This window comes from Homalodisca vitripennis, chromosome 5 (genome assembly GCF_021130785.1).
Source record: "Homalodisca vitripennis isolate AUS2020 chromosome 5, UT_GWSS_2.1, whole genome shotgun sequence".
Lineage (NCBI taxonomy): Eukaryota > Metazoa > Arthropoda > Insecta > Hemiptera > Cicadellidae > Homalodisca > Homalodisca vitripennis.
Genome location: NC_060211.1, coordinates 90,772,868 through 90,788,908, shown reverse-complemented (window position 1 = coordinate 90,788,908; position 16,041 = coordinate 90,772,868). Strand labels below are relative to the sequence as shown.

At 32.6% G+C, this 16,041-nt stretch overlaps 1 protein-coding gene across 4 annotated transcripts in view; it reads right to left on the bottom strand.

Moving 5' to 3' along the window:
* Positions 1-16,041, bottom strand: part of LOC124362499 (sex-lethal homolog) — a 53,650-nt gene that overhangs the window by 24,567 nt on the left and 13,042 nt on the right. For all 4 annotated transcript variants that reach the window (XR_006922468.1, XM_046817059.1, XM_046817060.1 and 1 more), the window contains exon 2: positions 9,951-10,126. Coding sequence is in view for 3 of the 4 variants with exons in the window: in XM_046817059.1 (XP_046673015.1) it covers positions 9,951-10,126 (176 nt within the window). In the remaining variant the exon portion in view is untranslated. The remainder of the gene's footprint in view (positions 1-9,950; positions 10,127-16,041) is intronic.

Sequence of the window (16,041 nt, the reverse complement as noted above, 5' to 3'; positions counted from 1 at the left end):
TTACAAGAAATAATAACCAACGATAGCTCATAACCGACTTTTGAATCTAAGAGACAGAGCCCACAAGGTTTTACCATTTTCTACACGACTACTATAAACACCTTGAGGTTAGATGGATTTTAACCAGAATTGAAATGGATACTATATGTGATAGGTGACACAAGGTGGGTTAATTACAAAACCAGTTCTCAACACTCTCCAGATGTGTCATGAAATAGGGTTAAATCTAAAACTTCCATATCCAAAATATATAAATTCTTAACCGTGATTTTCAACTAATAGTAACTAGATATTTTTATCTGAAAGCCTATGACTGTATTTACAAACTGTATCATGGGTTTTATAAAACACACCTCACAATGTAAAATATATACGTTTTGTTCACCATATCTACTTTTTAAAACAAATTTTATTATTTAATAAAATTATAATATAATATAAATAATATCAAAGCTCTACCTCAAAGAAAACTTGATTTATCACTATCCACAATGTAGAAAACATTAAACCTAAACTTTTTTGAAACAGCCTTTAAAGTAGTATTTTATTGAACATACCATGTAGCACTTATTTAATTTATAAATAAACTACAGTATAATATGTTACTTACTGTATGCATCATATATATCCAAATATTTAGGAAGAGCTGAAGAACAAAATAATACATTTTTTATTAGTGGAGTTCCCCCTTAAAAGTTTAATTTAGTTTATAAATATTTTTCTTTTCATATATTTGTACTAATAAATCAATATTTATTTCCCATAACTGGCAATCAACATTATAAAATCAATCTGATTCAATTTATGGGTGGCTATCAACATTATAATGTCGATCTGACATGCATGTGTTTTGACAGCTCACAGGGTGGCGCAAAAAGAACGCATGTATTTTAAAATGCTATAACTAAGTTTATTTTATTCAAACAAATATTTTATTAACACCAAAACAATCAGCAAATGACCCAATTTTAAGAATTCCAAAGCATCTCATTTATTTTTGTAAATAACATCAGAAAGATGGAGTCCTTCTGCGTTAGTACATATTAAAAGTATTACTTCAAAGTTCTCCATACCTGCTGTCAAAGTGTCCTGTGATACAACAGCAATTTATCAGCGTACTGCAGCCTTCAAATATTCATATGAATAACGTTTACGACAATAACCTTTGAATTTAAAGTAATCTCATAAGAAGTCGCACGGCGACAGATCTGGCTAGCGTGCAGGCCATTAGAGATCACCGAAACATGAAATACACGATCAGGAAACATTTCTCTAATGACTTCCATAGATGAATTACTTGTGTGGGCTGTAGCTACATCCTGTTAAAAGTATATTTCTGCAATTCGATCCACAAAGCTTCCAGTTGTGGCTGCAAAAATGTGCATAGCATTTTCTCATAATTTTGGGAATTAATTGTAACAATTGCACCACCCTCTTCAAAAAAATAAGATCCCACGATACAAATTTTTTAGACCCCACACCACACCGTAATTTTAAGAATGCACAGGTATTTTATTCATTACTTGTGGGTTGCTAATTATCCAATAACGGTAATCTTGTTTACAGATCCATTCAATTAGTGAGCTTCATCACTCATCATTAAAATTGTCATTTGCAATGAAATCAAGCATTCTCTCAAAAAAAAAAACTCTTTGTTGATATAAATCAGATTCATGAAGCTTCTGAACAATTATAATGGAATGTAATTTCAACTCACATGACAGGAAGTCCTGTAGCAATCAATGTGATATCCCCAAGGTTGAAGCACAATGGAGGACAATGAAGAACTATGGTTCTGACACTGTCAAAATTTTGCCATTTAAAAAGGATATGCTCATGGTGTCCCCTATTTTTCAAAATGAAATTGCGTGTGAAACCATGGGTGACTGCTAGCAGATTTTAAAGTGCAAAAGGTAGAGTAAGTTTAGCTTTGGCAATCATGACATATTGTAATAAAGATGCAAACGTAAATAGTTTTCGTTCTAAAAATAAGATCCCACGATACAAATTTTTTAGACCCCACACCACACCGTAATTTTAAGAATGCACAGGTTTTTTATTCATTACTTGTGGGTTGCTAATTATCCAATAACGGTAATCTTGTTTACAGATCCATTCAATTAGTGAGCTTCATCACTCATCATTAAAATTGTCATTTGCAATGAAATCAAGCATTCTCTCAAAAAAAAAAAACTCTTTGTTGATATAAATCAGATTCATGAAGCTTCTGAACAATTATAATGGAATGTAATTTCAACTCACATGACAGGAAGTCCTGTAGCAATCAATGTGATATCCCCAAGGTTGAAGCACAATGGAGGACAATGAAGAACTATGGTTCTGACACTGTCAAAATTTTGCCATTTAAAAAGGATATGCTCATGGTGTCCCCTATTTTTCAAAATGAAATTGCGTGTGAAACCATGGGTGACTGCTAGCAGATTTTAAAGTGCAAAAGGTAGAGTAAGTTTAGCTTTGGCAATCATGACATATTGTAATAAAGATGCAAACGTAAATAGTTTTCGTTCTAAAATGTCTATTATTTGACACATTTCATAAGGAAAATTCAAAAAGATTTTGAATTTTTGTGGAAATTACACGGAGTTATACTTTAACTCACAAAACCTGGCAATATACGGGGAAATCTGGAGATATGCCAACCCTACGTACAAGGATTTATCAAATAGAATAAGGGAGAGGATTGATACAGTACAAGACCGAAAGTAAATGGTCATAAACTTGTACTATCTGTAATTCAGGTCCAATGTCCACTGCCTAAGACTGTGAGGCCACCAACTCTCCCATTAGTACTTCACAGCATAATAAAAGAACTAAAAATGTTGGCTTATTTGTGTAGCTATTAAATTAAGGAGAAATATTCTAAACAATAACACAATTATATTCATGCTGATGTTCACACCACAAATGAATGAAAATACCTTTTATGATAATGTAATATTTTATCATCAAATCAAATTTTAATTAGATATACAGGGTGTGGCAGGAAGAACTCCCTACTTTAGAATCTAATAAAAACCAAACCTTACAAGATACAAAAAAAAACATTTTAATAAAATGAAGTATACAAAATGCCATTTACATTTACATATTTCCATTAAACTACAGCCGTTGAGTACGAGTTTTAAACAATACATTACTTAGATGCCAACCTTCATTGTCGATGCATTCATTAAGTTTCTCTCGGGAGGTTTTCATTACTTGACGAGTCATCTCGGGCGGAATGGCAGCAACCTCGTTTATTATTGCTTCCTTTAGAGCATCTACGGTTCTTGGGCGATTCTAAAACACTTTTGAATTGAGGTATTCCCATAGAAAGAAATTGCAAGGTGCAAGTCGGGTGAGCGTGGAGGCCATCCAATACCACCAGATAGGGATAAAATGTGTCCAGGAAACGTCTCTGAGGATGTCAAGAGATAGATGAGATGTGTGCGAAGTTGCGCCATCTTGCTAAAACCAAACATTGTCAGCTCTGTGTTCATTAAAATTTTTCTCCACCTTTGGCTGCAGAAAGTCTTCCAACATCACACAATAACGATCACTGTTAACTGTACATATTAACGTCTTCTTAAGAAAAAATATAGACCCAGCACACCACCCTGATAAATTGCACACCAAACGGTTATTTTTGGGCTATGGAGAGGAGGCTGGTGAAGTTCTCAGGGGTTATGTTCAGACCAATATCTTGAATTTTATTAATTAACTGCACCTGATATAAAATAGATTTCATCTGAAAAAAGGATGACATCTTTGCAGCACATGTTTGTAAGAATGTTTTGACACAATTCTTAAATATTTACAAACCTATACGGATGCATCACATCTCAAAGGAAAATTCTGCTAACACTGCGGTCCGACAAGTGTAGGGCTGTCGCGTTTTTTTTTTTTGTACTGAGCGCCGTAGTGACTGCAGAATTCATTCTCTTACCAAAGCCACATTTTCAGGTCATAATGCAGTGCAAGGATGGCAAGATTTTCTTCTTAATGCAGAACTCGTTCTCTAAATTTTCGAGTCCACATGTAAATTTTTTTTATCAGGAACAAGGTCATTCCAACCAAGCACGAAGTGAACGCAGAACAATCGCTACGTAGCTATTGGCGAACACTATTTTGAATGAACTCGACCACATATGTACGATGCACATCCAAACAAGCCATGGCTGGCACAAATGTGATAACGGCTTTTACAGAGCAGTTGAATAACACTACCCCCACCACTTTAGACCACTTACCACTCGTAGCAGCACATCTTTAAAATCGTGGAGTTCTTTCTGCCACACCCTGTATTTCCAGAAGATATGAACATCACTTTATTTACATGAAAGTAATTACTATTTTTATCCATTATTATAATATTCAAATAACAATAATAACAATTATAGTTCATTCATAGTGTGAAATCGTGAGAAGCAACTAATGATGACTTGACACATTCAATTCCTTGGCAATCTCATTCCAAATTTTTATACCAACATCAACTTTATGATCTTCTTTCAGAGATGTAATACTAATTAATTGTAGGATTGTTTTAAAGTAACAGTATAAGTCTATCAATGTAGTCTGACTCTTGGTGTATAGTGGGTGAACAAATTCGGCAATTCTTTCATTATGAAACAATGTGCATTAGTATAATCATGACTGACAAGAGTTACATGTCTCACAGCATATGTGCAAAGCGAGTTGTTTGATACGGTTTGATGGAAGAAACTTTTAGTGCCCTTGACAGACAGGGGTAATACATTTTAAGGCATTTTATACTAACTTGTGTTGTGTTTCTCTAGTAGAATGTGCAGAATTTTAAAACCTTATAGCAAGTTGTAATAGACACCCTCCTTCAAAATGGCTCATCGTCTCACGTTCAATGCAGTATGCGCCCAGCCTAAAGGTTCACCCATTCCCTTGAGTCAGTTTGGTTACACATGACACGCACTACTCTCAAGCACTTGAGAACAATGATGTAAAATACAGCATTATTATTTTATTTCCGGAAGAAACGAATGGTGAACGTCTGCATTTTTTTCAAGGTAAAAAAGAAACAAAAAATACTTTAAAATTCCAAATTAAAACTCAGATGAGCTGTAGATGAGTATTTTCCATTTGAATGCCACCAATAAGAGCAATTGTTGCTCATATATACAAGTTGGACATTCTTGTCATATCTAAACTTAGGTTTAACTGAGAAAATCCTGATTTTTTTATTCAAAATAAAAGATGAGTGATTCATTTATCTGAAAGCAACACAAAGGGACTTCAAGTGTTGCAATGAAAATGTTTTATACTTCACATGGGAGAATCATTTCTTGAATGAAACCAATATACAGGGCGTTTCAAAAATGACTTTACAACTTTGAAAATTCATATAAATCTTATTAAACAAGGTACAGAGCTGGTTTTTGTGTTATTTTAAAGTAAAAAACTTCGTTTTTTTTTACCTTAAACTAAAGATGTTCTATGTGGCTTCCGTTGGTTATTCTGCAGACATCCCATCGGTAGTCGATTTCTGCCCAGACTCACACTAGCATTTCAGGTGTAACTTGCTTAGCAGCAGCAGCGTAAATTCTTGCTCTGAGTTCAGGTAGAGTGGCCAGCAAAGGAGGTACGTACACCATATCTTTTATGAAACGCCAGAAGAAAAAATCTAGTGGTGTCATGTCTGGGGAACGGGGGGGCCATGCAATTGACGCATCACGGCCAATCCATTGACCTGGGAAGTGGTCATTTAGAAAATCCCGGATGTCAGTCAGGTAGTGTGGTGGTGCGCCATCTTGCATAAAGAAAAAATTTCGTTCTCGGTCATCCTCATTGATCTGTGGTATTAAAAATTGTTACAACATATCAAGGTACACTATCCCATTGATGGCTCTCTCTTGGAAAAAAAAGGGGCCGTACACTTTCCTCTTGCTCAACGCACAAAAAACGTTCACTTTAGGGCTATCACGAACATGTTGTAATGTTTCATGTGGATTTTCGCTGCCCCAAATCTTACAGTTGTGTGTTTACCTTGCCACTTAAGTGAAAAGTGGACTCGTCAGAAAAGATTATGTTGTCCAAGAAATGTTCATCATCATCGACTCAATTTAACATATCCACACAGAAGTTCCTACGGGCAATCTTATCAGTGTCTTTAATTGCTTGTAAAAGCGAATATCTGTATGGTTTCAAGTGCAAACGTTTTCTTAACACATGCCAAACCGTCGTATGTGGTACTTGCAGCTCACGAGATGCACACCGGGTCGATTTCGTAGGGCTATTTACAAAACATTGTCTCACTTGCTCAACGACTTCGTCAGATGTACTTGGATGACCTGAGGATTTTTTATGTTTCACTGAGCACCCTGTTTCTACAAAACAACTATGACACTCATAAACTGTAGGCCTACTAGGAGGATCTTTAGCGTACTTGGTACGAAAATTACGCTGAACTGTTGTCGCAGACTTCGTTTCTTCAAACCAAAACACACAACTAGCACGCTCCGGTCTAGTGAAGGCAGCCATGTTTAACGTAATTGTCACTAGCGCTTGTGCGGCGCGATTAGGCACTAGCGGACTACGCGAGTCAAAACTTGAACTGTTTTCCTTTAAAACAACACCAAAACCAGCTCTGTACCTTGTTTAATAAATTTTATATGAATTTTCAAAGTTGTAAAGTTCTTTTTGAAACGCCCTGTATACACTGGTGATTTAATATGATTACACCATCTCTCTAAACCCAATTCTAACCAATTCCAAAATATTTTCCATTTGAATGCATAGTCTACCAACAAGAGCAACTGTTGCTCATATATGCAAACTTGGACATTCTTGTCATATCTAAACTTAGATTTAACTGAGAAAATCCTGACTTTTTTATTCAAAATAAAAGTTGAGTGGTTCATTCATCTGAAAGCAACACAAAGGGACTTCAAGTGTTCCAATGAAAATGTTTTATACTTCACATGGGAGAATCATTTCTTGAATGAAACCAATATATACACTAGTGATTTAATATGATTACAGCATCTCTCTAACCCAATAGTTACATTTGTAGCATCAAATTTTAGTTTAACATGGTTTGTAAACATGCCAACTCTTGTGATCCCATTGTAGAGCACAGCCATTGTTAATGTCATCAGCAACGTACCAAACATGTCCATTTTTTGTTGGACATAGCTATCTCCGACCAATTTACACAGTAGATCATGGTCAAGGGTTAAATAGCCTACCTAATATTGAACAATTAACTAAAACATGTAGACTAATCATTTGGTCCAAAAATATTAACAATTTGAATTATTCCATTTAGATGTTCCAAAAGCATCAGCAAAAACGAAACTGTAAAACCAATAAGACCTACTTCGATTACTAATGGAACAATAACTACGTGAACAAACCCAAATTTTAACACTTAATTAACAAATTTATATTACCACTGAAAATAAAAACATCACAATTTATATCTCAATCATGTACAAGGCAATTTATAGAACTCACTATTACTACAAAGGCTTATGGCATTAATTAAACATTAAAGAACAGCAAACCCTTTTAAGTAGCTTGGACAATTATTATTAAATGCACAACACCAAAAGAAAAGGTTTTATTAATATCAATATCCAAAATAATATTTGAATGTAGATCCACTTGAGGTAGCAATGAGAATTTAATAGTTTCCAACTATTTTTAACTTGCTTTACTATTCAAAATAATATTTGAATGTAGATCCACTTGAGGTAGCAATGAGAATTTAATAGTTTCCAACTATTGTTAACTTGCTTTACTATTCAAAATAATATTTGAATGTAGATCCACTTGAGGTAGCAATGAGAATTTAATAGTTTCCAACTATTGTTAACTTGCTTTACTATTCAAAATAGACAGTAATCAAGATATTGGTATGAATCCAGTGTCATCCATAGAGTTGGCTTCTATCAGTGAGTAGAATCTGGTATGTGATAAAGTAATTGAAATTTTGTAATTTAAATGGAAAATCAGTATGATTGGTCAAATGTTGTTCCAGGCTCATATTGACTACCCTGAAAAACTACATTAATCGTATTTTAGAATGTTTCTTCTCAAAAATGATTTTTTTTTTCTGTAACACATGTTAAAGCCGGAAGAATAAAGAGCAAAATAGAGGCAATAATTGGCTCTAGAAATTAAAAATGAATGAATATATTTTAATTTATTCTCAACATATATAGTAATTGCATGTCATTGTCATTATTGAAAGTTCTTTATTGATGATGAATATATTACCACTGAAAATAAAAACATCACAATTTATATATCAATCATGTACAAGGCAATTTATAGAACTCACTATTACTACAAAGGCAAAATCAAACCAATAAGTTAAGTTATGGTTATTTTAATGGGGGGTTTCAGACATTTGCCATTGTTATTACAAAAATAGAACATATTTGAGAACTGCAATATATCCTCTTCTTTGGGCACATCCAAAACTTATGGCATAAGGTAAAAGGTGCATTAAAAAGTGATTAGCATAACACATGATGATAAAGTCACTAATGTCAAACTTGACAACAACAAAAGTTGTGCATTAATTAAATCAAGCATATACATGAAAGTTCAGCACAGACCAGAAGCACATACCATATCACTACATAACACAAGCACTTTTTACACTAGGGAAGGTGAATGATGACTGAAAAAACTCACGATACATTCTGTTCCGTGACAATACAACACCTGAGACAAAAAACAGGAGCGATGGTTGGGTGGAGTAGGAGAAGGGATAGTGCCAGATCATAGAACAAAGTTATCAACAAGCTATCAACTCTCATTACATTTTGGAGAAAAATATTTTCAGAAAGGGCTATCAGCTGACTGAAATATTACTCACAGAACAGTTTTTGAGCACATTTGTGTATTTGCTTGAGGAAGCAAAAGGTTAAGACACTTTATTGAGAGATAAGCTGGTTTATACAAAGAAGGCTGGTTATTATAAAAAAAGCAAAATTCATTTTTATGACTTTTCTATTTTTATTTTTTGGGGTTTTTTAAGCAAAATGAAATTTATTGATAACTTTGAATCTAATTAAAGTTATTTTCAATATTGTATGTTTGTGTTTAACAAGTTATTTGTTTTGTTGTGATTTAAATTCAATTACTTTGGTAACTTGTGAAAAACAGGAAGTGTTTAATTTAGAGTTGTTATTACAAAGTATTGGTTTATTTGTAGTAATGTAATTTTACCATTTACTTCCTTTGTTTTAACTACGATTTTAAGTTATCCAAAGACATATACCCTCCATTACCATGGTTAAATCAAGAGTTGACTTACCTTTTAAATTGTTTGGCCCACCTAGTAAATTCATTTTAATAACTATTTCCTGTTGAATTTAACAATCATTTAAATCTGACACAAGAAATTTGTCAATATCAGGCAAATATCCATATTACGTTACCTGAATATTTCAAAATTACATCGCAAATGGGTGGATTATTTCGATAATATGATTGTACTATGTATGTTGTTTGAATTGTACATTTTTGGAAACAAATTATTTGACAAAAATCAGCAGTTTCTGAAACGGTCATTCTGTTCCCTCATTGGCTATTTAATTAATAATAAATTTCTTAGACTATGAAGATGTTATTTAACTTGTATTTTCATAAATGTTTGACAGCATATTTTATAAATTTTCATTCAAAAGCTAGAGAAATTATAATAAAATATAACATACATCCTCGTCAAGACAAAAAGTTAGTTTTTAATACAATTTTTAAAATAAGCTTATTTGTAGTAGACAATTTGATTCTTTTTGGAAATTATGTTTCCTTAGTATTTTACCCAGATATTCAACAAGAATCAATTATGATAGACAAAAAAAAAACAAAAAAACCTGGGCAAACCAGAAACATGAGACTTGTTTGACCCAGGGAATTGAGCAAAAAGTAATTAGGGAAGAAAAAAAACATAAAAAAATTACCTGGGTAAGTTAGTGACATACAGGTTGGTATCCTTGATGTTCTCGCCTGATGGGCGAGCATATGAAACTTTGATATGTTTGCTACCAATCTGGTAACCATTAAGTTGTTGAATGGCTTTCTGAGCATCTTCTGGAGTCACATAACTGACAAAAGCAAATCCATAGCTGTAACCAGTCTGTAAAACAATAAATAAAAAAAAATAAAATTTATCACTTTCTGATAGCATACTTTTAAAGAATTTTCCAATACAGGCACAAAACATCAGAAAAAAACATTTTTTATTACTTGCAACATGCCCTTAATTATTTTAAATAATTATAAATTTTTATTGACACAACAAATTATTAAACGTTAACATTGCATTCATATTTTTAATTGTAAATTACATTAAAGTAGCAGCTTGTAGCAGTAGTTGCTGCTTTTTTTGCTATGAACCTAAATTTCTAACACAAACTCGTCTATGCATTTCAATTAACCAGAACAATAAAATCAATAAACAATAATATACAGAAATTCACTCAGTTTTATTGAGAGGATGTAAGTTGGAAAACTGGAAATAATATTTTACACTGTCCATGGTATAGCAGGTATGACATCTGTCTTCATTGTCTTCAGGGAGTTAGTATAGATATCACAGGTATTGGGATACGAACAATATAATTTTGGAAAGATTATTAAAAGTATAATTTGTGGTATTTGAAATTTAGTTATGACTGGGAATATTAAGGTATGGTTTTACAATGTTTTCCTCATTCTAATAATGATTAAATAATCTCATACACTATTAATTAACATTCAAGTTCCAAGATGTAAATATCAATTTGTAGGATTAGTAATTTCCATACGGGTTTAAATCAACTTACTGATTTAATTTTACACCTTTCTTTAAAATCATATAATTATGTGTGATGGAAATATAACAGATATTCACTGTTTTCTCCCTGTACATATATGAGGTTATGCTTTATGCCTCTCAACAGAACCTGACCAGAAATATGGATATCCACAATCACCAAACAAGATTTGCCAGGAACTTCAATATCCCTGCCCACCGCACTGTACTTTACACTAAGAAACCATCCTACGCCGGCGCCAAGCTTCTCAATCTTCTTCCGGCAAGTACCACGGATGTTCCAGCAAGAACCTTTAAGAAATGGCTGCGGAATTGGTTGCTGGAAGATCCAGTCTACAGTATGGAGGAATTATTTGAACGAGCTCGCGTTCTTAGAGAAGAATGAAATTGACTTTATTGTAAAATAACAAAATGTATTTTTTTGACACCATTCTGTTCTCAATGATTACGAATAAAAGCATTCTGTATTCTGTATAAATATACTCTTACATGAACTCATGGTGTACTATACATTTCAATCAAGGAGAACAATAATATATTCAATGTTTACATCAGTTTTAATTCGCACAAGCCGGTATAATTAAAACAGATTATTTAGTAGTGACGCAAAGTTTATTTTAAACATGTGACTAAAATTAAGATATATTTTTTATGTATGTACTTATTTATTAATATACTTAATTCTTATTCAGATTTCTTCAACTTTAGAGACCAGTGGGGTGAACTCCGGGATATATTTGTCATATCTGGTATGTTTTTCCACTATCCTTGGCATTCAAGCTTTAAAATGAATCTCAAAAGCTATATTATTTTCTTCAGAGCTTGAGACATTCTTAGGGCTATTCTTAGGGGGTGGCAAAAAAAATAATTTACAAACTAAATAAATAAAAACAAAACTAGATCATACATTGGGTATACAAAAAAGTAAACATGGCAATGACAGAACATTATAAGTACAGAAAAGAAAGTAAAATATTTTCATGCAAACATAACATCCTAGTAACAAGCATCAGACAATAAAGTAAAATATCATGGTGAAATCTAGAGAAGGTAAAATGAATTAAAGCCAACAATGTAATAATTAATAACAAATAATGAAACAATGTACGCACAAAACAATATAATAAATCCTATAAAGAACAAAACAATATAGTAAATCCTATAAGGAACAGGGTCACTATGTGGACAAAAACAATTGATTATTGTGAACAAAGCCTTCTACTATGCAAAAATGTGATAATAGCCATTACCATATATTATCAACAATGAGAAGTAACAATAACTAAATAGAAAACAATAAATAACTATCTAATAGTGCAATCATTGCACTAAAAATAAACACAACAGCAAACAGGATAACCACAACCATAATAACAGGAAAGGGAAATGAAGCAAGACAAATTTTAAAAGTTTTTAAAAAGACTAACTTAACATATAAGTCAAAGTCAAAGTAAAAAAGTCTTTATTCGTTTTATTTACAATGATGTAACATTTGATTAGTGTCAGTTTAAACTAGCTAAAAACTAATATAAAATAAACACATAATACTGGACTGTGAGAGACTGGGAGCAAGGAGAAGGGCTCTTTTCGGTGATAAACAACCAGGCGACGAACCAGATGCTAGTATCGGGGAAAAGCTTCTTAGCCTAATTAAGGGCACGAAGATAGGCTTACCCCTCTAACACCAAAGGGGCACACAATAAGCTCAGGTTGACGTGTGAGGATCTATGAATCCACCCCAATATCCCAAAGGAAAAAAAAAAAAAAAAAAAAAAAAAAAAAAAAATATAAAATAATCCTATAATAAAACTAAAAGAAAACTACCTGATTTGCAAATCAAAATATTCATGTAATGAATATAATACCTTATCTATCAAGTATGCTTTAAGCTTCCTTTTACATATTTTATGTTCTGTTTCTTGTTTGATAGCAAGTGGAATGGATTTAAGAAATTTGGATCCAATGTATGTTGGTTTTTTGTGAAAATAACACGACTATTTTTATATAACAAAGAACTATAGGTAGTAAGTTACCAAAGGATGTGACAGCAAAAACAGGTGGTATCAGTGCTTAAATAATAACAGTCAAGATAAATAAGGTAAAAGCCACAAGGAGAAAACAAGAGTATGGGAGGGGAAAATGAAAAGTGAGAAATAAGTTAAATGGCTTTACTAGTAAACAGCCACTTCATTACCAGTTTGAAGAAGCCCAGAGATGACGATGTTGTAAGAGTTATAAGCTGGCATGAATCTTTTTTGGAAAATAGTTTTAGAGTGGGTGCCTCTTGCAATGGAGAAGTTAATGTTGCATAGAAGTAAAGACAGTCAAGAGTGACATTAACTAAAACATGTTTTCTCATTTTGAGGGGTTGTAGATCGAAAAAGTTCTCCATAGCAGGCAGGAAACCTAAAGTATTTTAAACCAAATCTAGAGCCAAGAATTCTCACAAAACAAATCTGAACTCTTAATTACCATAGCTGAAAGTCCAATTTGAAAAAGTGACCAAATCCAAATTACTGAGCTATTCTGAAGTACGGGCTGTACAGTAGATTCCTAAAGAATCACAAGAGTCAATGGAGATGTGAAGCCCCTGGTAGATCTTATTATAAACACCAGAAGTGCATTGGATCTTACTGTTATGTGGCTGATGTGGTCATTATCAGTAAAACGGAAGCTGAGCACAACCTCAAGGTCTCAGTTCCTACTCCAAAGGATCTTATCTTCTCTATTCAAAGTGATACCATGTATAAAATAGTCAAAATGTCTACTGCTCTTCTCACAGGAAAACGTGATGACATGACATTCCATGGCATTCTTGGTGTACCATTTGCTGATGTTATTCAGCAAGAGTTGGAATGAATCGTGATCTAGCATGGAGTGGGCACTGGTGAAAACCTACATGTCATTGACAAACCTAGAATTATTCTAAATAAACACAGATATGTGCCCGGTTACAGCCATGAACCATTCTCTTCAAGACATCTTGAATATATTTTTAATTTTCTGTAGAACTCAGATGTTTGGTTCTAATGTAGCGACCTTATCTCATAAATGATATTTAAATGTTTATTCTCTGCATTAATATTAAAGTAAGTGTTTTGTTTTTCTTGTATCCTATCTATTATATTTAAAACTATTGTTCACATACTAATACTACCAAGTGTATGAATAGTCAAGAAATGTGTTCTTATAACTTGCTCGACCCATTGAAATGTTAAAGAGTGAGGTATTTGATACTATCTACTATGCTTGATACTATTATTCATATACTAATATTATAAAGTGTATGAATAGTTAAGAAATGTGTTCTTATAACTTTGCTCGAACCTTTGACAAGCTAGGATGAGAGTGGAGGTATGATAATTATTGTGGTAGTAATAGTAGTGGTACCACAACTTCTCTCCGATGAAACTGTGTTACACTGATTCTTAGGCTATGTAATTGTACTGTTGTCTGCTAGATAACAGTAGTACATATGTTGTAACTCTTGTATCTTATCAATATTTAATAGTCTACCTAATTGCCTTGGAGGGTAATTTGTAACTGTAGTCTATGTGGTGTAAAATGGCATGTTTGCTATGCAGCAAAACCTAAATATTGTGTATCTAGGCAGGACCAGCATTAACTCCAGGCCGGCAGGTTCCGTTGTGACGACATGAACTGTGCCCTTTTGTAAAGCATGGGGGGACCAACACTTATGTTCTCTTACAGGTCTAGCCCGATATCTACAGCTCAAAATATACAAACTATATATCATTTTTATCTGCATTATTGAAGGGATAAATGATACCAATTACGTCCAATTACAACAAAGTATCTAAATAATAATTAGTGACTCAACACTTTGTTTAATAAATAGATTCATGTGTTACTTTGCTAAAATTTTTTAGTTTGTCTCTTATCTTTTTTTAACTATGTAATATGTCATTCTTATATAATTGTTTATCAGTGTGTTGCATAATTAGACACATGCTTTTTTAATAAAATCAAATAAGTAATTTCACACTGAAAACATGGTGTGTACGATGAAATTCAATTCAATTAATTTATTGCCGTTAAATAACATATAAGTTACAATAGGCTTTGTCACATAAGTCAATTAAATGGTAGCACAATGATATAAATAAAATAGTAGACATTTAACTTCAGTGTAAGATAATTTGTTGTTTATCAAATATGTTTTAATGTAAATATAACAATGAACAAATATAACAATTAACAAACATAATAATTAATAAAATTAACAATAAACACATATAACAAAAATAAGAATATTTAATGATGTATAAATATTAAAGTAAATATTATGTTACCTAATGAAACATTGTAGAATTCGTCTAAACTATAAAAAGCTTTTTTTAAACCATTCTTAAGAACTAATTTAAAACTATTTACAGACAAAGATTTTACATTTAGAGGTAATTTGTTAAAAAGCTGTATGCCAATATGTATGTAACTTCTTTTTGTCTTACTTAGACTTACAAATTGTTCATCAATAAGGTTTTTATTTCTGGTTTTGTGTATTTGTTTATTACTTCTTAAATTAAATTCTACATAATGGTCTTTAACATACATAATTGACTGAAAAATTAACACAAGGTAACGTTAGAATATTCAGGTCAATAAAATGAGGTCTACATGATTCAATGTCCCTAATTACCACAATACATCTAATTGCCTTCTTTTGCCATAAAAAACCCTGTTGAGCCCCAGAGAAGTTCACCCAGAGTTGTACCATATAATAGGTGACAGTGAAATAAAGAGTAAAAAGCATTTCAAATAAGTTCCTTACTGGTACATGTGTTTAGTTTCCTCAATAAGAAAAGAATTCTAGCCAATTTTTTACACAATTGATTTGTACAGGGTGTATCAAAAAGAATTATCCGATTTGGCATGTCTATATTTCGAACAGTAGTAAACATATACAATTACTAATTTTTTTGGCTGAAAGGGAAACTCAAAAAGTTTTTTTTTCATACCTTTTCAAAGGTGTTCAATATGTCCAGCTTTAGATACACGGCATATATCTATGCGGTATTCAAATTCATCCCACACTGCAGCGAGCATGTCCTGAGCTACTGATTCCACTGCTGTTGTAATGTGATTCCTCAGCTCATCCATTGTTGTTGGTAGCGGAGGCACATATACAGTCTTTGATGAAACCCCACAAGAAAAAATTACTTACAGTGAGGTCCGGTGACCTTGGAGGCCAGAAATGTAAGGATGCATCATTTTGT